The 23,787-nt window shown below is 37.5% G+C and overlaps 5 protein-coding genes across 9 annotated transcripts; 1 reads left to right on the plus strand and 4 right to left on the minus strand.

Moving 5' to 3' along the window:
• Nucleotides 1-74: 74 nt before the first annotated feature.
• LOC143454546 (equistatin-like) lies at nucleotides 75-1,738 on the minus strand. 3 transcript variants are annotated; one of them, XM_076955019.1, is made up of 3 exons: nucleotides 1,008-1,738; nucleotides 434-867; nucleotides 75-219 (listed from the first exon to the last, which is right to left on the minus strand). In XM_076955019.1, the coding sequence occupies exon 2, from the start codon at nucleotides 842-844 to the stop codon at nucleotides 437-439; it is 408 nt and encodes a 135-aa protein (XP_076811134.1). In that variant the 5' UTR covers nucleotides 845-867; nucleotides 1,008-1,738; the 3' UTR covers nucleotides 75-219; nucleotides 434-436. The 3 variants fall into 3 exon arrangements, with proteins under 3 accessions (XP_076811134.1, XP_076811133.1, XP_076811132.1); XM_076955018.1 differs by having other exon boundaries at nucleotides 75-222; nucleotides 1,011-1,661; XM_076955017.1 differs by having other exon boundaries at nucleotides 75-222; nucleotides 1,008-1,658.
• Nucleotides 1,739-5,955: 4,217 nt separating this feature from the next.
• On the minus strand, nucleotides 5,956-7,790 carry LOC143454361 (uncharacterized). Its single transcript, XM_076955003.1, has one exon. It carries the CDS (start codon nucleotides 7,643-7,645, stop codon nucleotides 6,590-6,592), a length of 1,056 nt encoding a protein of 351 aa, XP_076811118.1. The 5' UTR covers nucleotides 7,646-7,790; the 3' UTR covers nucleotides 5,956-6,589.
• A 5,920-nt stretch (nucleotides 7,791-13,710) lies between these two features.
• LOC143454419 (uncharacterized) lies at nucleotides 13,711-15,163 on the plus strand. Its single transcript, XM_076955007.1, has one exon. It carries the CDS (start codon nucleotides 13,996-13,998, stop codon nucleotides 14,953-14,955), a length of 960 nt encoding a protein of 319 aa, XP_076811122.1. The 5' UTR covers nucleotides 13,711-13,995; the 3' UTR covers nucleotides 14,956-15,163.
• A 1,405-nt stretch (nucleotides 15,164-16,568) lies between these two features.
• Nucleotides 16,569-19,587, minus strand: LOC143454468 (uncharacterized). Its single transcript, XM_076955010.1, has 4 exons — nucleotides 19,394-19,587; nucleotides 17,997-18,056; nucleotides 17,742-17,930; nucleotides 16,569-17,582 (listed from the first exon to the last, which is right to left on the minus strand). The coding sequence occupies exons 1-4, from the start codon at nucleotides 19,439-19,441 to the stop codon at nucleotides 17,136-17,138; spliced, it is 744 nt and encodes a 247-aa protein (XP_076811125.1). The 5' UTR covers nucleotides 19,442-19,587; the 3' UTR covers nucleotides 16,569-17,135.
• Nucleotides 19,588-20,777: 1,190 nt separating this feature from the next.
• On the minus strand, nucleotides 20,778-21,979 carry LOC143454484 (equistatin-like). Of its 3 annotated transcripts, none has more exons than XM_076955013.1 (3): nucleotides 21,795-21,979; nucleotides 21,218-21,651; nucleotides 20,778-21,006 (listed from the first exon to the last, which is right to left on the minus strand). In XM_076955013.1, exons 1-2 carry the CDS (start codon nucleotides 21,853-21,855, stop codon nucleotides 21,221-21,223), a joined length of 492 nt encoding a protein of 163 aa, XP_076811128.1. In that variant the 5' UTR covers nucleotides 21,856-21,979; the 3' UTR covers nucleotides 20,778-21,006; nucleotides 21,218-21,220. The 3 variants fall into 3 exon arrangements, with proteins under 3 accessions (XP_076811128.1, XP_076811127.1, XP_076811126.1); XM_076955012.1 differs by having other exon boundaries at nucleotides 20,778-21,003; nucleotides 21,792-21,976; XM_076955011.1 differs by having other exon boundaries at nucleotides 21,792-21,973.
• Nucleotides 21,980-23,787: the final 1,808 nt, after the last annotated feature.

Genomic DNA, 23,787 nt, shown 5'->3' on the forward strand with positions numbered 1-23,787 from the left:
GATATTTCTTTATTGTGAAATCAGAAATGTCGTTTCTTGCTTGATGCTCAAACGCATGTTTAATATCTTAAAAGCACGGTAATAGACAGAAAACTTTCTATTGCAAATTTTGAAATATTACAGTTCTTGATTATATGGACTTAATAATTTTCTTGTACTTTTTGTAAGTATATTAACACAATGAAGACTTCATCATTTTCTCGTAGCTCAAGCCAAAGACTGCTGTAAGAAATAAAATAACTGTTTTATTGCATGCCCAAAACATAAACATTTAATACAGATTGCAGCTCTTGCCAAAATACTGTATAAGTGCCATTGTCCTATATTACCAAATATTTCTTGATGAAATTTTCTGTTACGTTGACAAAAACGTATATAATCTAAGCGCGCGTTTAGCGCAGCTATAGCCCAAATGGCGATAACGCGTATATACCTTTCATTGGCAGGAAACTTTGCCCGTATCAATATCAAAACGGCCGGGCAAACTATTTCCACGTGAATCGACGCACCAACAATCCCCGGTAAAGCCGTAGCACTGCTCGAGCATCCAATTCCCGTCGTCGGCACATTTCGGGAACCAAGGTCCATCCTGTATTCCCGGATTATTTTTCACAATTTCCTCAGACTGGCGATAGACATCCAAGCAGCACTCAAGCGGGCCGTCGTTGTAGGTCATCGTGTCAGGGAGTACAGATCCATCAGGCTTGCTGCACCAACAGGCCCCGGTAAAAGAAAGGCACTGCTTCGGGAGGAATTTACCATCCTGGTCACACTGTGGGCGCTCTGGACCATCCATAATACGCGGATTTTTCTTCATAAATCTTTCTTCAATCAATCGCGTCATTGTTTCACAAGGTTTCAAATCATCTAAGAAACAAGTTTGGAAACTTTCTAGAGATCTACTTTCGTAAACGTGGAATGAAATGGTGAGAATTCTAAAATTACAACGCTTTCCATTTACTGGGAAGCGCTGCGTATGGCAAACATGTCACATTATCATCACTTACCACCTTCTGCAGTTCCAAGGTTCGCCGTGCAGGAGAGCACCGAAAAGATTATCAACGCGTGCCTTTTAATTCGCAGGTTTTCCTTTACGTCTAACCGTCCAATATATCCTGCAAAAGAAATTTTAAAGGTTTATGCAAATGCGCTGTCTGAAAGCGTTAATGATGTTGCGACTGCTGTAATGCGAACAGTACATAGCTGCATGGAAATATATACTGCGAATTAAAAGCCACGTAATTCACATCAGCTTCATAGTTGTATAGACAATCAATTAATCCAGCCATTGGAAATGTCACAGTGAGGAAACAAAAGTAAAGATTAACTGTTGTGACGCAAATGCTGCATGTTGTGTTTCCATGGTAACAAGCGTCCAATTGCTACAGCATATCCTTGAATGCTACCAGAGGTGGGCTGAAAGTAGAGTAAAGTATAACGTCAGCAAAGATAGCGGTAGTCAGCAAAAAAGTACCGACAGTACCGGTCTTCTGTACTGTTTCTGAACAGTAGTTCGTTACTTTGTCAGTGCTCTGTAACCTGTCGGTACTTTATGTAAAGCGAATCTTTCATCAAGAGCAATTTTTGCCTCCATGGCCCCGCTGCAGATTACCCCATATCACCCCGGCTCTTTGCGACTTTATTTGACATTTGTTAGCTAAAATAGAAGAGCAAACGCTCAAATTGGCATTAGGGTTTAATTGAAACAATCCTTTGAAAAACACACTTCTTAAAACCTTAAAGTAATCAGCTAATCACTTTAAAAGCACCGCGCAACGGGAACGACGAAGTAATTCGGTTAGAGAGATTCGGTACTATGTATAGTTCCGCGCGGTATTGGCTAATCCTAAATGCTGAAAATATTGCAAAAGTTCATACAGGTTTTAATCAACAAGAAGATAAATCGTTCGTGGTTTGAAAGAAGCGTATTGAATTTCCATTAATAAAATTAACTGCAATTTATCAGCACGTGTCGTGGAATAGTTAAAAGATACGGAAGAATTTGCCATTTGTTACATTTTCAATCGACATGCAGTGTTGAAAAATTGAGCAAACGCTTGCAGTTGGCAACATTTTTTTTCTCACTTCCTTCAGTAATCTGCGTGATGAATGATGATATATTACAATGTGATTTACGACATAGCTGTGGTGAAATTTGCTTTGGCTCTTGGTCGTTTATCAAAGAACCCTCCCTAAAAAAGAGCAGGCCCAGTGACACAGCTTTATTCGCTAACCGCATTCAATGGTGCGAGCGTCTGCAATTGGTTATTGGCGCACCCCACAAAAGTTAGTCCTAAATTCTCGCAACTCAGATGTCTCATAAACGATAAAGATGAAAAATGAACAAAATTGGAATTTTCAGTGTTTGTGCTTTTGCCGCTGATTTGTCCGCGAAGTACGAAAAGCTTTTGAAAAGCGGACCATTAAATTTTCAAATGCTTTTGCTGTCATAACTGAGATGCTTCATTCAGCTATAGCGTATATATAGCAGTGGTTCCCAACCTTTTTTGGAATTTCAAACTTCAGAGTACGTATGGAGCCGCATGAAATCACTCAAGTAATTATAACGAAAATTTTAAAGCATGAAAGCATGTACCAACGAATAGCAACACTAACAAGAAAAATAACACAAATCAATTTAATGTCCAACTTGACTCCAACTCCAACTGACAAGTCAAAAAATAATCGCCTATTTATAATAAATAGATTTTTTTTTTTGAGGGATTTTCTGGGGTTAATGAGAGCCGCAAGAAGGCTAGCTTGGAGCCGAGGTTGGGAATCACTTGTATATAGGGAGGCATAAATAGGAAATAAACTGGTATACGGCGTTCCAAAAATTGTACACTGTATAAATTGCCAATGTTACATAATCTTCCACTTGAATTATTTCACCTGATTCGTTTACGTTACTCACAATAGAATACTTCTTACGTTTCGTTTATTGCCTCGGCTTCTGGCGAATCTTACCTTTAGTCTTGTAAACAACGTTTTCACTGCACTTAAATATGTATTTTCATTTGGCATCACTTTATTTGTGTGGTATTCTTTTATCGAAGTATTTATTTATCAGTCGAATTTATTTTTGTGCTGTGTTATTTTGTCTCTACTCTTTCCTTTTGCTTGAACTTAAGGCTTCCCTTCTTCCGCTTGTTATTTCCCCTCTGCTGGTCTATAATGATTTCGTGTTTCGTGGAGTGACGTAATAATTGCCGAGCTTATGGGGAGGTTTTGTTTGAGCTACAGGTAATTGTAGATTTGGCCGGCTGTACGACAGTATATTAGTTGTTTTATATTTTGACTCAGAAATAAGTACTTTCAGTGAAACCCCTGCTAGTTTTGATTTGGTTTGCGTGTTGCTGCCTCTCAATATGTGAAACGTCCGGACAGTTTGTGTGAGACCCGTAATTGTGGCCATAATTGAGTCATCGCGGTTGGTGCGGCAGCCGTTGTCTCTAGGACCTGGCAATAGCTGACAAACTGTCACACCAACTATTGTACGTAAAATATGAGAATTCATTTCAAGGCATTAAAACAAATTTCGTTCTTCACATTTTGGGCGCACCCTGGTTACACTTGAAATTAATATAAGTAACTAAAAAGAATATAAACAAATATAGCGGAAAGTGACGAAATAATGGTGTTACGAACAAAGTTTTTGGTGGACTGGTCGTTGATTTTATGAAATCATTGCGTAAGTCTAAATGACCTTATGCAGTCACGTGACATTACTGTAATGTTGTGGGGGCAGATTAAAACTTCGCAATATAATCACGTTGTCAAATTTAAAAAGTTGTTCGCGACCGAAAGTAAAAAATATCACGGTCAACTACCATTTGTCTACCCTTGCAATAATGTACATTGGTATACTGCGCGATAGGTTAGACATGAACGGGATAATCTCTGGTTGAACAAATTGACAGTAGACTTAAACCGTTATACGGTGTCCTTTATAGGAGACAAGGAATGTCTATAGGGCGCTAGGCTAATATGCAATAAGCTAAAGTTGGAAAATAGCCTTGACCAACATCGACCTTCAAATGGAATATAATGTGCAGGATATAGCCACGTATTTCACACGGTACAATAACTGCGCAGACAAAAACTATGTATTATTTTAGTTACTAGGAATGTTAACATGAGGAAACTATGGTTTAATCCAGATTAACAGCTTTCTTCCGGCGCATTGGATTAACTTGCTCAAACTGACGATTACTAATGGATGCGCAGGTGTGACGCAAATCAAGCATATTGTGTTTCCATAGTAACAGGTGTTGCAATAACTATAGCATATTGTTGAATGGTGCAAAAACTGTAATAACTTCATACAGGTTTGAATCAACAAGAAGATTAATCATTCCTGGTTGAAAAGAAGCGTATTGAGTTCCCATTAATAATTAGCTGTAAATCATCAGCACTTGTCGTGGAATAATTGTAAAACACAGAAGAATTTGTCATTTGTTACATTTTCAATCGACATGCAGTGTTGAAAAATTGAGCAAACGTTTGCAGTTGGCAACATTTTTTTTCTCACTTGCTTCAGTAATCTGCGTGATGATATTTTGCAGTGTGATTTATGACATAGCTGTGGTGAAATTTGCTTTGGCTCTTGGTCGTTCATCAAGGAACCCTCCCTGAAAAGAGCAGGCCAAGTGACACAGCTTTATTTGCTAACCGCATTCAATAGTGCGAGCGTCTGCAATTGGTCATTATGTCAGATATTTCGACGAAACATGTCGAAAAATGTTTAAAAGAAGAAACTTTCAAATGCAAGTTTTGTGACAAAGATGTTAAAAAAGATGATCAAGCAGCTCACAATAGAATGCATACCGGGTAAAAACCATACAACTGCGGTCAATGTGGAAAATATTTTACTCAAAAAATCAATTTAATGTAAATGCTAACTTGCAGTAAGTATAGTTTAGTCGTGACGGTTGTTGAATAGTCCGATACCGTGAAATGCGGGAAAAACAAAAATGTATTTCCAGTTCTTGTACTGTCCTCTATGACATTTTTAAGCTGAAAATAAACATTACCTGCTACCAATCACTTTCGTATGGAGACGTATATCATCCCAAACGCGATCTAGCTATAGTAGGGTTACCATATTTTCGTGGCTTAAAATCAGGACACTCTTTAGTGCCCACTAGCGGTTTTTAAAATGAGGTATGAACACATTGTCTGTATGTGTGAAACTGAGAAGAATGTTCCCGGTTTGCAAACTAAACACTCTGCTTCTCATTCATTTCTACCCTTTCTGATGCATGGATGTTTTGCTTGCATTTCATCCGTGAATTTACATTTTCGCTTAGCCATATTCTACAGTAAAACAATAACAAAATTAAATTTTAGCACTTAACATATTCGGCTCGCATCTTCAACTAGAACAGGGGTACTAAAACTTATAGAGAGGCGCCCCAAGTCCGGACATGTCCGGGGAAATCCGGACGTATGGCAACCCTAAGCTACAGTAGCTTTGAGCATATGTGGTAGAAGTGATATACCACCATTAACATCTTTAATACAAACTCAGTTACCAAGCATATCGTTTTCACGTAGTGTCGTCATAAACGCCATAAAATTCGTCATAATTGAAGACCTGATTTATGATGCAATTTTGGTAATAACTGCTTAACACAATTATCAAAAAATATTTTTCCAACGTATTTACTAGCTATTGGTTGTTAACTATAAACTCTTTGATTTAAGGTCAATTAGTTTTTGAACTTGCTCGTAAAGAAGCTATAGTTAAGAAGGAGTTACAGTTATAAGTTAAGAAAAATATTGCACGAAAGTCTGAGACTACAGTAATGGGCGTAAATTGAAACATTTCTGCATGATAACTTCAACATAAAAGTATATTCGAAGAACTATTTTCACAAACGTTAACATGTAGTATACCCAAATTTTGTAAGATTAATAAAGCAGCTTGCCAATGGTCAATGTAAGACAGTAAAATTGTTTATAAATTGTATTTCTCCACTTTCCCCAGATAGCTAAGCACAGAAAACTTGCATGAAACAAGTTGAAAATTCTAATGATGACGTTATTATTGGTTTTTACAGTTTTCAACTCCGTAATAACTAACACAAACGACATTTTCAAGGCAAGCAAACATTTATGTTAACATGATAGAAAGGAACGTGCACAATTTCCATGTTGCAAATTGTGGTACAAGTTGATTTCATTGTCATTATTGCAATGAAGTTTCAACTTCAAACAACTACATTTTACTAACTATAACCATTTATTCACTAGCAAGGACATTAAGGCAAAATATCGTCATTAGCTTTGTCCTTGACCCTTTTCGTCATTTGACTGACGATGATGTAGGTCGTAGGAGACAAGTTCATGTTATTACACGGTTGCAGTGAATACACACAAGTCCGACAATGAACGAAGTAAGTTACATGTGCGGAAAACCTTATGCAAAAGCAGCCAGGTTAAAAGTACAATTAATTAGCCTACTATGCACTATAGACATTTAACGACAATCGTAATAAAACAGAACAACAAGTGGCAAATGTTCTCCAACATACAAACACTTAAGTTCAAATAACAAAGTGAAAAATTATTTTCTTGAACACTTGTATTAATGTTCTTTGCACATGTGAGCTTTTAAGTAATCCAACCGAGCATATGATTTGTCACACACATCGCAAACATAAGGGCACTCGCTTGTGTGTTGAGTTCTGACGTGACCTTTTAAGGAAGAATTTGTAGCTGCCTTATAATCACAATGTTGACAAGAGTAAGGACGTTCGCCAGTATGCGTTCGAACGTGAACGGCTAATTGACTGGATACCCGGAATTTTTTCTGACAAAAATCACATGAATAATTCTCCTGTCCGTTGTGCATGTTTGTATGTTGATTTAGATTTCGGAGCTGACGAAATGTTTTTTCACAGATTGTACAAGTAAAACATTTGGAATCCGTTGTATGAATTTTCTGGTGGGTCCTTAGATGACACGATTGAGTGAAAGTTTTCTCACAAAGATTACATGAATAGGGTCGTTCACCAGTGTGAGTTCGCATATGAGTTATCACTGTGCTTCGATGAGTGAATCCTTTGTTACAAATTTGACATGAGAATGGCTTTTCCCGGGTGTGAACAATCATATGACTTTTCAAAGTACCTTTTCGGGAAAATGATTTATCACAAAGCTCACATTTATGTGAGCGTTCACCAGTATGCACTTTCATATGAGATTGCCTCGTTGCCGCTGTTGCAAATAACCTTCCACAGACTTCACAGGGATGTTGCTTCTCTCCAGTGTGTGTTTTCATATGGCATTTTAAAGTTTGTTTTAAGGCAAATGATTTTTCACAAACTTGGCACGTGAAAGGTTTCTCTGTAGAATGACTTTTCAAATGAGTTTTCAAGTTGGTTTTTTGAGTAAAACATTTTCCACATTGATAACATTTGAATGGTTTTTCCCCAGTATGGATACGATTGTGAGCTATGCAATTCTCTTTTTTAATATCTTTGTCACAAACCTTGCACTTGAAAGTTTCTTTTGCATGTTTTTTCGAAGTTTCTTTTGAAGTGTATGTTTTGTTGCAAATGAAACTTTGATACTTTTTTTCACCCAAAGAACAATTCTGATTTTGGGACGAGGCTGTGGCCATTTTGTTTTCTTCATTCATTTTATATTTGACTCTTTTAGCTGGGTCAGAAGTTACGTTGAAAATTTCTGCTGGATCTTCAGGAGTCGGCGTCAAATTCAAAAAGCCAATGCGTTGAGCAATAGTTATAAAATCTCAGGAAAATTACCCCTAATTTGAAAAGTGCAGCTTAAACCACAAAATGAAATCAAATCAATTGAGTTAAATTCGGCTGAGTATTTCCGAAGATATTATATATAACAAGTTGAAAACGCATTATACTTGGCAAGACATCCTCGCTATGGTCATGCAAACACTTTGTAAAACCAAGATTTTTTAACAACATGTTGTCAATGTCATAAGAAGGATAAAAAAGTCGAATTGCTTTTACTGGAAACATAGCAAAGTTTTGAAAAAAATGTGCCATTACACTCCAACGCAACTATCCAATAAATCAATAAATGAAGAAATTATTAAATTATGTGAAATTTCTTTACTTAAGAATTCAATTAATAAGTAACTATAGGTAGCACGTAACCAACTGCATTTGTTAATAGTGAAACAACTGCATAGGAAACTACAAGGCGGCATGTAAGCATAATACTGTATTCATTTTATCGATAAGAGACTGAATACGCCTACATTTTAAGTCATCGGACAGATAGCTCAAACTCACTGGAAATAGGTAACCAGCAAGAAACCGCGAACCAACACCAAGAGGTAACTGAGTCATGCAATGTTTTTGTTCGCGACCTTAAATAATAAAAAACATGAGCTGCCCTTTGACATAAACTAGATAGGCTATTAGCAGCATGTTTCTTGCGACTGTGCGAACTCAAAAAACTCTTCTGAGCGTATCACCTATGGTCTTATCACACTATTTGCAAACGCAAGGACGCTCAGCTTGGTACCTTCTTACTTGATGTTTCATGATATGACAAAACTATGCTGAAAGATTCTTTATCATGTCCACAACATAGACAACTGTAAGAACAAGAAATAATTACTACTTTTATGCCAAAATATAAAACGTATACTGTTAGTTTTATCCCGCTTGAATTTCGGTTGCTGTCACACCTACCAAGCGATACAAGCTGATAACCTCCACTTGACTGGTCATATTGAAAAAACAATGTCCCTGTGTATAGTTCGTTTTACGTTTTGCGAAACTAGGGTAACCACTTGGAACGTTTTTAAAAATAGTTGGTACAAACAATTGAACGTCGATTTTTGAAGTATCTTTCCGAATGCAGCTGCGTTTACAAGTGGACACTTATCTGTCCGAGTTCTAAAATATTATGAACGTACGATTATAGTTAACAGCGCTGTATCTGAAACACTTTATCGATTGCCGCTTAGTGCTAGTATCACGTGAAATTCTGTTTCTTCCGTCCTTCCCACTTACAGCCGGTCAATATAGCCAATCTTTACTGTAAACAAGGTGAAAAGAAAATATAATGACAACGTGTATTCTCAGCAATGAGTTATATTTAACAGCCTCGGTCTTCTCGTATAAAACCAAACAGTACAAAATTTCTTAGAGGTTCATAATGTTCCATAATGCTCAGACGATTTGAATTCTGTGCCAAACCCATCAACTCAGTTTCAAGCATGAAAAAGAACAAGCTATCAAAACCGGTACAAAAATTAAGCTATGAAATGACTCAATTATTCACAAAGCACTCCAGGGTCTTTCTACTTTGCGTGTAAAGTGCGAAGCGTATTGGTTGTAACAATGAGCATTCATTGAAGTGTTTTGACAATTTGGCAAGAAATCAAGGCACTATAGATAAACAATTGCAGTCTTTTAAAGGCCGCTGATTAAATCAATTTGGGATTAGCTCAAGTAAATCTGACATTTGACAAACATTACTAACAACAGGCCATACAAGACAGGCGAAATAACGTTTATATTGTTATGACGCAAATATTACGTTGTTGTCGAGGCAAATGTGGACACTTCTTAATTGCTGAAATCAGCTGGCAAATCTGGAAGAAGCTGTTTTCATTGTCTTTTAAGTTGCAATGATATAATCGTGCATCTGCTATTTCCCGCCCTATTAATTATTGCATAACGTTATATTTGCAATGATATACAAATCATTCTTTGTTCACACATAACTTTTATGCAATTGAAGAATAGATGATTGACAAGTTGTTCCGCAAACATGTTTTCTACCTCTGCTACATGTTATCTTATTTTGCAAATATGTTTTCTTCATTGCATTATGAGTTCAACGAATTCAAACAACACCTGTGTGTGATTAACGACTTAATTGGTAAACATGTTTTTCTGCACGATTGACATCGTAACACCCGCATCGTCATTTTCAAAATAGACAGTGTTGATTGACACTTATTCCCTTTCGTTAAAGATCCCATTGTTATAATTAGGACTTGACCTAAAATACTTCCAGACCAAATAATTTCCTGTTTATCAAGTGCATCGCATCTCAAGATAGAATTTTGTTTCTTTAACTCTTCCCATTCAGTGTATATATGTATCATTGCATGCTATAATTTCAGTACCAGTATTGAGTATTCAGTGTTTTGTGATGGAGGGGATATGAACGAATGAGAAGAGATAGATCATAACAACTCTTTGAACAATTTCCCTCAGTGACCTTGTAGTGGAGGGAGACACGCTTTGATTGCTAACGGGTTCTTAAAATCCTTTTTATGAACACCCTTGTGCGATGTGCCGGAAATAAACGAGAAAAAAGGAAGAGCATTTCAAAGCGTGTGAACGAGAAAAACAGTGCGTTTGCAATGCAAATTACATTCGGTTAAAGTTGGAAACAGTTTCTTTGGTGTTTCTTGGAAACGACCTGGTAATGTACTAACAGGAGTTTTCACACACGAAGTTTTTCAGAGCAAGTTTTAAAATATACCAACGATAATTGCAGTGTTCTGAAAAAGCAAGGGTAATAGATAGGAGTATAAACTTTATAAGTTTATAAACTCCAATTGCTAACTGGAAACACTTTCCTAAGAATGATGTGGCGGTACTAAAAGTTTAAAAATCTCAATTGTTAACTGGAAGACTCATTTCCAAGAATGACATAATGGTATTAAATTTGCCACACAGGCCGCCACATTCCTCCCCCGCTACGGAAGGAAAAAGATAAGAATTAAAATGTAACAAACTGAAGACGGCAAAGGCGAGCGAGCACAAAGAACAAAATGAAGTTATATGCCAGGGGTGGCCAACAAGTCAGAGACTAAGAGCCTCACGTCTTACTGTGTTAACCGCAAAGAGCCACATCTTAAAGATTATGATTTATGACGCTGTTTCTTATTACGTCATAATAATGCATCAGATATTGTTTCAGTTTCATCATCTTTATTCTGGGTCGAAATCTGATGTAATCAGTCATTATTTAGCAAATATAAATTGAACATTAGCCAGTAAAGATTCCTTTTCTGTATTATTTATCTGCCAAAAATGGGTAAAATGTGCTCTCTTTAGTGCTTTAGTATCTATAACTTTACGTCTGCGTCTGCGCATATCTCGCGCAGAAGTTTGAGCTTATAAAACATTGTGCGATGTGCCGGAAATATACGACAAAAAAGGCATGAGCATTTCAAAGCGTGTGAACGAGCAAAACAGTGCGTTCGCAATGCAAATTACATTCGGTTAAAGTTGGAAACAGTTTCTTGGAAACGACCTGGTAACGTACTAACAGGAGTTTTTACACACGAAGTTATTCAGAGCAAGCTTTAAAATATACTAACGATAATTGCAGTGTTCTGAAAAAGCAAGGGTAATAGATAGGAGTAATATTGAAAGCATTGAAAATGAAATTATTTGGATCATCAGTATTTAATGTTATATAATCTATTCAACTGAAGTTTAGGAATTTCATCGATCGAATAATGGAAATACGTTATATCAGAAGGAATGCTTGCCTGAACGCATAGAACGCAATACAAAAGACGCAGTATATGTTTCTTGATTAGAGAGTGCAGATGTTCGGCTTAGTAAACGTCGTTTTCTCAGCATTAATAGTTTAGTTTAATTATTAAGTCTAATTTCATGTAGTGTTTATAGATACAGACCAAAAGAAACAGAAAAACTTGAACCAGAACGAACAAGAAAGAAAGCAATAATTTAATGTGCAAGGTTTTTTTAACTGCGGGCAGTGGTACGCTTCCCGCTAATAAGCCCTTATTAAGTCGACAATGGAAGTCGATTATTTTCCAAAATGACAGAACGATAATGCAAACACTAGATTCCCAATAAGTGGCTTGGGATATGACCACCATGTATTTTGGGAGTGTGTGAAGGCAAAATAGGAATTTCGTATACTTTTTTATTCGTAACATATACTAAGCCGTTAACTTACTTATTGCCTTGCTGAGTTGTAAAATATCAAGCAAGCCAGTAGGCTACCACGCCTTGAATAGAGAAGCTCTGAGCGTTATTACTGTGTTGGCTCAGGAACTGGCCAGTTGCAGTTCAGCAGTTGGAGAGTTGGAGAGTACGTTCGAGTGTCGAATTAGTCACCACATGCTGAACACACCATTTATCACATGCAGACAAATGGACGTTTAATTGTGTGTGTCAGCAGGACTCTCACAAATGAAAACCAGAAAATCCCTAAAGCTATGCCAATAAATCCCTAGATAGCATGCAAAATCCATAAACCATAATTAGCGCGTTATACTATTATGTTATCACACTAAGGCGATTATATTTTGACCTAAAAACTGAAACTATCGCAAATGATGTTTTATTGTCTTCGGCATTATTTTAAATGACATAAATTAGGTAGAGCGTGAAATTTCATGCTATATTCCCTCCTGAATAGTAAGTAATTCCTTAGGGTATTCACCCATTGGATTGTAAAAGAGGGTTTCTTTGTGACGAAATAGAACGTAAATTATTACGACGTAATAAAACCTTGAAGTCGGTTTTTGTAGTCCTACAATGTAGGTGGTACGAGAAAGCTGCATGAACCAAAAAAATGGTACGCGAGTACTGTAGATAAAATTTGGGAACCACTGCAAGACAATTGTTGAAAATTTGTTTGCGACTTTTCAATCACACGATTGTTGTTAATCTGTACTACGTAGAACAAGCTGCAGGATAGGCTAGCAAGGTTGCAAATACTTACAGATTTGTATAGTAACAGCTTTTTTAGTAATTTTTTTGAGGCTTTGTTAATGTCAAACTTTAACAAGTGATTCTTACGTGTATAGGTAGCAGTTTTAGTGTGGAATGCTCAATATAGTTTTGTGGTTACTAACTAGCTTTATCAGTTCATCTCTAACAAGCTTATTATTGTAAATAATGTTATTAATAAACTGTAGTTGTCTTGTCCATTTCATGCACTCGCATGGCCCGCTTGTCTAAGTTTAAATATTTTTTGGCCCCCGATCTGAAAAGCTTGCCCACCCCTGCTCTAAACTAAAGTTACGTGATGTAGGCTATCTAAAGCAAAACATAAGCAAGAGCTGATTCGCAATAAGTAGACAATGGGCCATTTACAACAGTATAAAGTAGGCTACAAGGTGTACAATGTAAAATGACAAGTTCACCTACAGTGCAACCTCTATGACACCACGACCATGCAGTTTGTAAAAAATTTTGACTTTTTAAACAATTTTGACAAATATTTGACTTGTTTTGACTTTTTAAAAAATAATCGCCCTACTTATCATATTACCTCAAAGATGGCTAGTGGGGGTAGATTGATTACATGCTAAAAGCGAAATCTTAGTAAGTACTTTATACCTATCAACAATTTCAAAAATCCCTAGATCATCAAAATCTCTAAACGTGTCCCTAAAAAGGGCTAAAATTTGCAATTTGGAACTAAATCCCTAGAAGTGAGAGCGCTGTGTGTGAGATCTCTTGTAGACCTACATCTAGAATGATAAATAATTAGCCTATGCAGTATTTCCTGTTGATAATAGTAAATCTTATCTATACAAGAAGATCTACGAAGGTTGATTATGTGGACGCCGTGCCTAGTATATACTGTTGCAATATGTTTTTTGAGGTAACGCGGAAAAAAGCAAATGATGCAGTTTCCACTTTTTTATCTACAAACATATAAAGAAACACTCAGTCAATTTTAACTAATTTGTTTTGTTCAGTTCGTTACCTAATCTAATTTCCTGTTACAATAGGGGAAAACTTTTTGACAATAATACAAGGATTGCCTCAGCTCAACGCAACTGCGGTTTGCAACTTGCGCAAAATCCTTTTGTAGAAACGTCGTCGCAAAACACAAGGGGAAGGAAGGAACAATTTCTTCTGATTCAACGTCTGACCCAGCAAAAGCCGATAAGTCAAAAATGCCCGAAGCTACAAAGTAGACACAGCCTCGTCGCAGAGTTTCTTTTTGGGAAAAGAAATTTGTCAATTTCTCTTTTGCAACGAAACGATGAACTCAAAAGATAGCTTGACGAAACATGTAAAAGAAATTTTCAAGTGCAAGGTTTGTGACAAAGATATTAAAAAAAATAATTACGCAGCTCACAATCGTATCCATACCGGGGAAAAACCATACAAATGCGATCAATGTGGAAAATCTTTTACTCTAAAAAGCACCTTGAAAACTCATTTGAAAAGTCATTCTTCGGAGAAACCTTTCACCTGCCAAGTTTGTGAAAAATCGTTTGCTTTAAAACAAACTTTAAAATCCCATATGAAAACACACACTGGAGAGAAGCAACATCCCTGTGAAGTCTGTGGAAGGTTATTTGCAACAACGGGAACGAGGCAATCTCATATGAAAGTGCATACTGGTGAACGCTCACATAAATGTGAGCTTTGTGATAAATCATTTTCCCAAAAAAATAATTTGAAAAGTCATATGGTTGTTCACACCCGGGAAAAGCCATACTCATGTCAAATTTGTAACAAAGGGTTCTCTCATCGGAGCACAGTGATAACTCATATGAGAACTCACACTGGTGAACGACCGTATTCTTGTAATCTTTGTGAGAAAACTTTCATTCGATCGTCTAATCTAAGGACCCATCAGAAAATTCATACAACGGATTCAAAATGTTTTACTTGTACAATCTGTGAAAAAACATTTCGTCACCTCCGAAATCTAAATAACCATACAAACATGCACAATGGACGGAAGAATTACTCATGTGATTTTTGTCAGATGTCTTTTCGGGAATCAGGCCATTTATCCAATCACATTCGAACGCATACTGGCGAACGTCCTTACTCTTGTCAACATTGTGATTATAAGGCAGCTAAAAATTCTACCTTAAAAAGGCACGTCAGAACTCAACACACAGGCGAGTGCCCTTATGTTTGCGATGTGTGTGACAAATCATATGCTCTGTTGGATTACTTAAAAGCTCATATATGCAAAGAACATTAATACAAGTGTTCAAGAATACAATTTGTCACTTTGTTATTTGAAGTTCAGTGTTTGTATGTTGGAGAACAATTGCCACTTGTTCTATTTTATTACGATTGCAAAACACGTAGTTAGTGAATGTAATTTTCTGTAAATATTGTTCAGTTGTTGGATGTTTTAGTTTTGCAAATAAATGTAGTAAATGTAATAAAATGTAAAGTAATGTAAATGTAATGTTACGTAATTAACGAATGATTCAACTGGGAGCCAATTGGCTCACTTAAGGAGGAATTCTTTATTCCTGAAAGGAAATGTTTTCTAAGGAAGGATTGAGAAGTGAAAACTGTTAATGGAAAAGCCCGAAGTTTGAGATAAGTAAATAAAAAAATTATTTTTAACGTTACTTGTGCTCAGAAGGTGTAGAGTGTAGACTGTTTAGGCTGCTATAGCTATCCTTTTCAAATCGGACAGATGTTATCATGTTTCATTTATAGCTGTAACATCAGAAAGTTTGGTAGTATTCAGCAATAACTCAAAAGTAGGCCTTCTGAGAAGTCATAATTGTACCAATAAACAGTTCCTTGACTATTTTATTTGAAGTACGCCGCAGGTAAAAGTTAAACAAAAATTACCAAAATATTTACAAAATGATGATAGCATAAAACCAATCCATGTCTTGAAAACCCAATTGATGTGGTTAGATTTCCAAGTCTGTGCTAAGTACGACAAATTAGCTATGGTGGCAGAGCAAACATTTATGCCATTTCCAAGTACAAATATTTAGTTAAATGTTATACCAAGATTTTGACCAAGAAAAGAAGAACGCAGAAAACTTCGATCCAAGCTGATACGCTTTTCTCCTCGAATTTTTCAGTTAATTTTCCAAATAAGGGTTAAAGCTTTCAAGTTTCAACATAAAGTTGACTTTAAATTTGTTTGACAGGAAGAAAGTGATAGTGTCTGGGAAGGCATGTGGTAAAAACGTTGAGAACCACTGGTCGAAACTTTAAAATACCAAAAAGGGAACTAGATTTGTCACAAACTTTGTTCCTCACGTGTTGCGTAGTTGCTTAGAGTGTTTTCCGTTGATGCGTTTTTACCAATTAGCACCTTTTGCGTGTTTGTTGTTAAATATTTTAATCACTTGATTTGGAACCCTCGTTCAATATAAAGATTGTTGCTTTTTGGCCTTGTTTTAAATCGGTGTCTGGCGGAGACCAATTAAATGTGACTTTTCGAAGATGATCGGTTTGTTTTATCAGCGTGATAACGCTACACAGTCTTACAGGTGAAGGTTACCCACAATTATTCATAGTTAAAGGCGCGCCACCGTAAACGTGAAATTAAGCCAGGCTACATAAACGGGAAAAGTTTCGTTACAGATTAAAAACTTGTAGAGAAGTAGAAGTTTGATGCTTTTCATTTGTTTTTTTTTCGACTTCAGTCAAAATTTCCATTTTAAAACATATTTCTGTCCTTATCCATACTGTGATAATATTTTCAGGCATATTGCATTCCTAGTCAAGTTGTTAAATTTGGACTTATTTCAGAGACCACATGAGGAACAAAATTATTCAAAATGGTTGGAAAAGTTTTGGTGGTAAAACATTGGTGTACGAAAACCACATCACAGGTGAACCGCTCGCTGACAGTTTATTTAGAGAAAGCTACAGGCGCGGTGAAAAAATACCAACAACAATAAAGTAGGTAAGACAAACTCGTAAAAGAAAAGACAGTGGAAAATGGCATTCTGGAAAAAGCATAAACGAACACCGTCTCTGATATAAACTTATCAGTATACTTCACAGTGTAAACCTTATACAAAACCTCATACAAATACCACGAGGTTGATTTTACAGTTTATTTTGTTTTAAACCGGCAATAAGCTACAAGCTGCTTTAAGCAAAGTGCTAGCTTGAAATGCTGAAGAATCTATGACCGAAAAAGTTTTCTGGTCAATGATATTTAGTACGAATTAATAAACCGGCGTTTGCGGTTTAAATCAAAATACGTCACAGTGGACATATATGGCTATGATCGCGTTAAATATACTGATACGGTAATCATAAAGTACAAGTCATCGCTTAGGCATGGAATCACTTGGCATCTCTTCCGCAGAAAACTTTACACGCATTGGCGGTGAGGCGACTTCATAAAACGATGCACTGCACGAATGGGAGTGAAAAAGAAGACGACTCCAGTCAGCCTTTGGTCGGTGCCGCTTTTTTCTTCTTATTCTTATTGGCGGATTGCAAACCTGCGCGTGCCCCGTCTTGAGGGAAACGGGGGGTTAGCAGCGGAGACGAAACGGGCGACCGAGGGTGTCCCCCGTGAAGGTGGACATTGTCCAGGCCCCCGGGAGTTGTGGGCCGATTGGCGGACAGCAAGCGGCCCCCGGAATTGGTCTCCTGCTTCGGCCGACTGAGCAAGTGGTTGCTATGGCCGTGGTGTAGACCGTGGTCCGTGGCCGGGATGAGACGATGGCCGTTACTTTTATTTTCCCTCGACGGGCCAACCCCTTGCACAGGGGATCTGTTCACTCGTGACGGTCCGGGGTTTGCCCCAACAGGAGACGAGCTCTGCTTCGCCATGGTCTTGTTGTCGTAGATCTTTCGCGGTGTGCTCATCGGCTTCTTTGTCGGCGAATTCTAACGTACAAGTTGTATTTCGTTTAATTGAACATTCTTCACAATTGTATCTTTGCTCAGGGGGAGCAGGTTTGGTTGAGAAAACCATGACGTAGTTTAAAAATAATTTAACTCTACTACAGTGTGGTCATATAGTGCGAAACACAACAAAGCAATTACTTTGTGAATAGCAGGCAAACTTCCTCTCCTCGCGTTGTCAGTGTTTGCAGAATGCACGACCGGTGCCATCCTATGGGCAATGTGATTCGTGGCGTTGCTGGGAGGAGCAGATTTCGCCGATTTCTTGTGCTTTGAAGCACTTTCGGAGCTTCGAGAAGGTTGTGAGTCCGAAGATTCGGGTCGTTTGTCCTGTGCAGTATATTATATTATTACAAGCGATTTGCTGGAAGTTATTTTATCCTGGCATCATCTAACCTCGTCATCAGTCGCTGCAGTATCTTTCCCGAATAGGTCGGAATTTTCATCAGGATCGTCCTTAAAACACAAAACACGTTGTAGCTGTGCAATACAAGAACCGTAGCCATTGACTAAGGTGTCAAAACAGCTAAAACGAAAAACAATTTTGCCAATTATTTACCTCTCCGTTATCTGCGCAGTCCTTCATTTCCTTAGCGTAGTCCTTCATGAGGTCGAGCACGTTAGTTGGATTAGGGGCGGTGACGTCCAGGCTGCCCAGCGTTCATGGATGGGACATAACCTCAGTAGCGGTAAGCCGTCTTGCTGGATTAAAGTCCAAAAGCTGGGTAATCAAGTTTTTTGCTGCGAAAAAAGCAATTATTTAACTAGACAAGAGTTTCACTTTTAAAATACTAAAAGTGCTGTTGTTTTAAACACGACAACCGCAATATTTGGCGTAAGGTTTTTGCAAAGAAACAAGCAAATGGAAAAAGGGAAAATTCTGTAATAATATTCCATGTGACTTTCTTTTACCTGCTTTTGATATGTTCTTCCAGACCGGTTTCGAAAAGTCAAGTTCAGCTCTCTTGATTAGTTCAAACAGTTTATCTTCCTTGTCCGCAACGAAGGGAAAGTCCCGTGATAGAAGGGCAAACAAGATCACTCCGATGCTCCAGATGTCGCACTGTTGTGAGTAGTCGTGATTCTGAATCACTTCGGGAGCTGGAGAAATGAGTTGGAACTTGCAGTTTGGTGTTGGTAACGCAACACGAGCGTGATCAAAATCTTAGGCTATTAGGGTTGTGTATAAACATAAATGAACTATAATCCATGCCTTTTGTATATAAAAAAAACACGACCAACGAAGCTCAAACTGAACAACTTTCCACTCTATCAGTGGATCACGTATGCCCTAGTCCTAGTCTATAGAGAGAAATTACCAACAGAGAAGCACAGACCATTTTACCTACCCATATAAACAGGGGTTCCGCAGGACGACTGCAGCATGGACTCGCTTCCTACGCCGCCTTTCACAACTGACAATCCGAAGTCGGTAAGCTGAAGACAACAATTGTGCATACGCATAAGCACATGTCACTTTTACAAAGCAGTGAGCCCATTCATAAGATAGACATCACGTTGTGTGTTACAGACGACCTTATGACCTCACTTTTATGTCATAGAGCGGGTGTTCTTCCTCGACGTCGCTTGAAGTCCGGCATCCAGCGATGAGGATATTTTCAAGCTTCAGATCCCGATGGACGATCCCTGAAGGAAAACACAAAATCATATGACAAATCATATGATATGACAAATTTGGTAGAAACATTCTCAAAACATCTCCTCTATTGTACAAACCATTTTTATGTAGATAGACGATAGCGTCAGTTAGACTTTTTATGCCAATCGTGTACCTCTCCGTTATTTGTGCAGTCCTTCATTTCCTTAGCGTAGTCCTTCATGAGGTCGAGCACGTTAGTTGGATTAGGGGCGGTGGCGTCCAGGCTGCCCAGCGTCCATGGATGGGACGTAACCTCAGTAGCGGTAAGCCGTTTTGATGGATTAACGTCCAAAAGCTGGGAAATCAAGTTTTTTGCTGCAAAAAAAGGAATTATTTAACTACCGCGACAAGAGTTTCAATTCAAGAGTTAAAACACTAAAAATGCTGTTGTTTTATAAGTTATACGACAACCAGAATAGTCGGCGTAAGGTTTTTGCAAAGAAACAAGCAAATGGAAAAAGGGAAATCTCTGTAATAATACTAGTAAATTAAGTTGAGACTAGAACATCGCCCACTGTCAAAAAGCAAATTTTAGAAGTCATATTGTAAGTATCGGTATAATATAAGCTAAAAGTATTATAAGCTAAAACAGCATGGTAAACTCAAACATATTCTATCTTGTAACGTAATTCATTTTGACAGTAACTGCTTTGATATTATCGTACGGATGGATTTATGACTGGAATGATTACTTACGACGCAACTGACTAATTAATAAGTCCAAGCCTGTTTGTAGGCAGTGATAGTGCTTTATAAAGATTTACGGTTTTGAAACGTGTTTTTGGAAAATTGCTGCTTGCGACTGTAAGTGTATTTGTTTCAATTGAATTCATGTCAATATACATTATTTCGTTTGTCGTACATCTATTGTTGTATCACTTGTTCAAAAGGCAACTAGTATAATGACGTGGGCAACCCAATATGACATTTTGGACCACTCTTTATATGAGACTGAGCTTATCAGGCTGCATCTTTTTCAGTATCCATTGTGCTTATTATTTTATGACACCATTATTCCTCTTTCACCGATTGTTCCACAACTGTTTTTTTTATCTATTTTCTAAGGTTTCCATTATGTTTTGTTATTACATGTAAGAGAACAAAAACTTTCTTGTTATCCAACCGAACACGTGTTATAGCGGCGCTATGGCTTCAACCAACATGACCGCCTTGTTTCCAGAAAATAGAAAAATCGCCAAAGAAGATACAAATTACTCCCTATATTTCGTTTTTTAATTCAGTAATATTATTTTGTTGCGTTTTTGAGCTTTAAGGTGTTTCTTGCAACTGTGATGTTTATAATTAATAGAATAATTGCTCAATTGCAGTGTTAATTATATGTTGGGTTTTGTATAATGTTGTTGTTACTGTTGTAGAATGTTTTACCCGGTTTGTAAATAAACGTTGCTGGCAAGGTAATCTACGTAATCACTACTTTGCTGAAATATTGCCTCGGATAATTTATTTAGGGTATCGACAGGCGCAAGTTTAATCTTTTTTTTTTAAGAAAAACTCAGTCACACAGATATTTCTTTATTGTGAAATCATAAATGTCGTTTCTTGCTTGATGCTCAAACGCATGTTTAATATCTTAAAAGCACGGTAATAGACAGAAAACTTTCTATTGCAAATTTTGAAATATTACAGTTCTTGATTATATGGACTTAATAATTTTCTTGTACTTTTTGTAAGTATATTAACACAATGAAGACTTCATCATTTTCTCGTAGCTCAAGCCAAAGACTGCTGTAAGAAATAAAATAACTGTTTTATTGCATGCCCAAAACATAAAAATTTAATACAGATTGCAGCTCTTGCCAAAATACTGTATAAGTGCCATTGTCCTATATTACCAAATATTTCTTGATGAAATTTTCTGTTACGTTGACAAAAACGTATATAATCTAAGCGCGCGTTTAGCGCAGCTATAGCCCAAATGCCGATAACGCGTATATACCTTTCATTGGCAGGAAACTTTGCCCGTATCAATATCAAAACGGCCGGGCAAACTATTTCCACGTGAATCGACGCACCAACAATCCCCGGTAAAGCCGTAGCACTGCTCGGGCATCCAATTCCCGTCGTCGGCACATTTCGGGAACCAAGGTCCATCCTGTATTCCCGGATTATTTTTCACAATTTCCTCAGACTGGCGATAGACATCCAAGCAGCACTCAAGCGGGCCGTCGTTGTAGGTCATCGTGTCAGGGAGTACAGATCCATCGGGCTTGCTGCACCAACAGGCCCCGGTAAAAGAAAGGCACTGCTTCGGGAGGAATTTACCATCCTGGTCACACTGTGGGCGCTCTGGACCATCCATAATACGCGGATTTTTCTTCATAAATCTTTCTTCAATCAATCGCGTCATTGTTTCACAAGGTTTCAAATCATCTAAGAAACAAGTTTGGAAACTTTATATAGATTTAATTTCGTAAACGTGGAATGAAATGGTGAGAATACTAAAATTACAACGCTTTCCATTTACTGGGATGCGCTGCGTATGGCAAACATGTCACATTATCATCACTTACCACCTTCTGCAGTTCCAAGGTTCGCCGTGCAGCAGAGCACCGAAAAGATTATCAACGCGTGCATTTTAATTCGCAGGTTTTCCTTTACGTCTAACCGTCCAATATATCCTGCAAAAGAAATTTTAAAGGTTTATGCAAATGCGCTGTCTGAAAGCGTTAATGATGTTGCGACTGCTGTAATGCGAACAGTACATAGCTGCATGGAAATATATACTGCGAATTAAAAGCCACGTAATTCACATCAGCTTCATAGTTGTATAGACAATCAATTAATCCAGCCATTGGAAATGTCACAGTGAGGAAACAAAAGTAAAGATTAACTGTTGTGACGCAAATGCTGTATGTTGTGTTTCCATGGTAACAAGCGTTCAATTGCTACAGCATATCCTTGAATGCTACCAGAGGTGGGCTGAAAGTAAAGTAAAGTATAACGTCAGCAAAGATAGCGGTAGTCAGCAAAAAAGTACCGACAGTACCGGTCTTCTGTACTGTTTCTGAACAGTAGTTCGTTACTTTGTCAGTGCTCTGTAACCTGTCGGTACTTTATGTAAAGCGAATCTTTCATCAAGAGCAATTTTTGCCTCCATGGCCCCGCTGCAGATTACCCCATGTCACCCCGGCTCTTTGCGACTTTATTTGACATTTGTTAGCTAAAATAGAAGAGCAAACGCTCAAATTGGCATTAGGGTTTAATTGAAACAATCCTTTGAAAAACACACTTCTTAAAACCTTAAAGTAATCAGCTAATCACTTTAAAAGCACCGCGCAACGGGAACGACGAAGTAATTCGGTTAGAGAGATTCGGTACTATGTATAGTTCCGCGCGGTATTGGCTAATCCTAAATGCTGAAAATATTGCAAAAGTTCATACAGGTTTGAATCAACAAGAAGATAAATCGTTCGTGGTTTGAAAGAAGCGTATTGAATTTCCATTAATAAAATTAACTGCAATTTATCAGCACGTGTCGTGGAATAGTTAAAAGATACGGAAGAATTTGCCATTTGTTACATTTTCAATCGACATGCAGTGTTGAAAAATTGAGCAAACGCTTGCAGTTGGCAACATTTTTTTTCTCACTTCCTTCAGTAATCTGCGTGATGAATGATGATATATTACAATGTGATTTACGACATAGCTGTGGTGAAATTTGCTTTGGCTCTTGGTCGTTTATCAAAGAACCCTCCCTGAAAAGAGCAGGCCCAGTGACACAGCTTTATTCGCTAACCGCATTGAATGGTGCGAGCGTCTGCAATTGATTATTGGCGCACCCCACAAAAGTTAGTCCTAAATTCTCGCAACTCAGATGTCTCATAAACGATAAAGATGAAAAATGAACAAAATTGGAATTTTCAGTGTTTGTGCTTTTGCCGCTGATTTGTCCGCGAAGTACGAAAAGCTTTTGAAAAGCGGACCATTAAATTTTCAAATGCTTTTGCTGTCATAACTGAGATGCTTCATTCAGCTATAGCGTATATATAGCAGTGGTTCCCAACCTTTTTTGGTGTCGGGGCCGAATTTCAAACTTCAGAGTACGTATGGAGCCGCATGAAAGCACTCAAGTAATTATAACGAAAATTTTAAAGCATGAAAGCATGTACCAACGAATAGCAACACTAACAAGAAAAATAACACAAATCAATTTAATGTCCAACTTGACTCCAACTCCAACTGACAAGTCAAAAAATAATCGCCTTTTTGTAATAAATAGATTTTTTTTTTTTGAGGGATTTTCTGGGGTTAATGAGAGCCGCAAGAAGGCTAGCTTGGAGCCGAGGTTGGGAATCACTTGTATATAGGGAGGCATAAATAGGAAATAAACTGGTATACGGCGTTCCAAAAATTGTACACTGTATAAATTGCCAATGTTACATAATCTTCCACTTGAATTATTTCACCTGATTCGTTTACGTTACTCACAATAGAATACTTCTTACGTTTCGTTTATTGCCTCGGCTTCTGGCGAATCTTACCTTTAGTCTTGTAAACAACGTTTTC

This window comes from Clavelina lepadiformis, chromosome 1 (genome assembly GCF_947623445.1).
Source record: "Clavelina lepadiformis chromosome 1, kaClaLepa1.1, whole genome shotgun sequence".
In the NCBI taxonomy this organism is placed as follows: Eukaryota; Metazoa; Chordata; class Ascidiacea; order Aplousobranchia; family Clavelinidae; genus Clavelina; species Clavelina lepadiformis.

Bases quoted from the DNA above. Each gene is read 5' to 3' on its own strand.
- LOC143454361 (XM_076955003.1), bottom strand. From the start codon at position 7,645: ATGAATGAAGAAAACAAAATGGCCACAGCCTCGTCCCAAAATCAGAAT.
- LOC143454419 (XM_076955007.1), top strand. From the start codon at position 13,996: ATGAACTCAAAAGATAGCTTGACGAAACATGTAAAAGAAATTTTCAAG.
- LOC143454546 (XM_076955019.1), bottom strand. From the start codon at position 844: ATGACGCGATTGATTGAAGAAAGATTTATGAAGAAAAATCCGCGTATT.
- LOC143454468 (XM_076955010.1), bottom strand. From the start codon at position 19,441: ATGAAGGACTACGCTAAGGAAATGAAGGACTGCACAAATAACGGAGAG. The intron at 18,057-19,393 runs GTACACGATTGG...TTGTGTTTTAAG, and splicing joins ACTGCACAAATAACGGAGAG to GACGATCCTGATGAAAATTC. The intron at 17,583-17,741 runs GTAATTGCTTTG...CTTGTACGTTAG, and splicing joins GTTTGCCTGCTATTCACAAA to AATTCGCCGACAAAGAAGCC.
- LOC143454484 (XM_076955012.1), bottom strand. From the start codon at position 21,855: ATGCACGCGTTGATAATCTTTTCGGTGCTCTGCTGCACGGCGAACCTT. The intron at 21,652-21,791 runs GTAAGTGATGAT...CTTGTTTCTTAG, and splicing joins CCTTGGAACTGCAGAAGGTG to ATGATTTGAAACCTTGTGAA.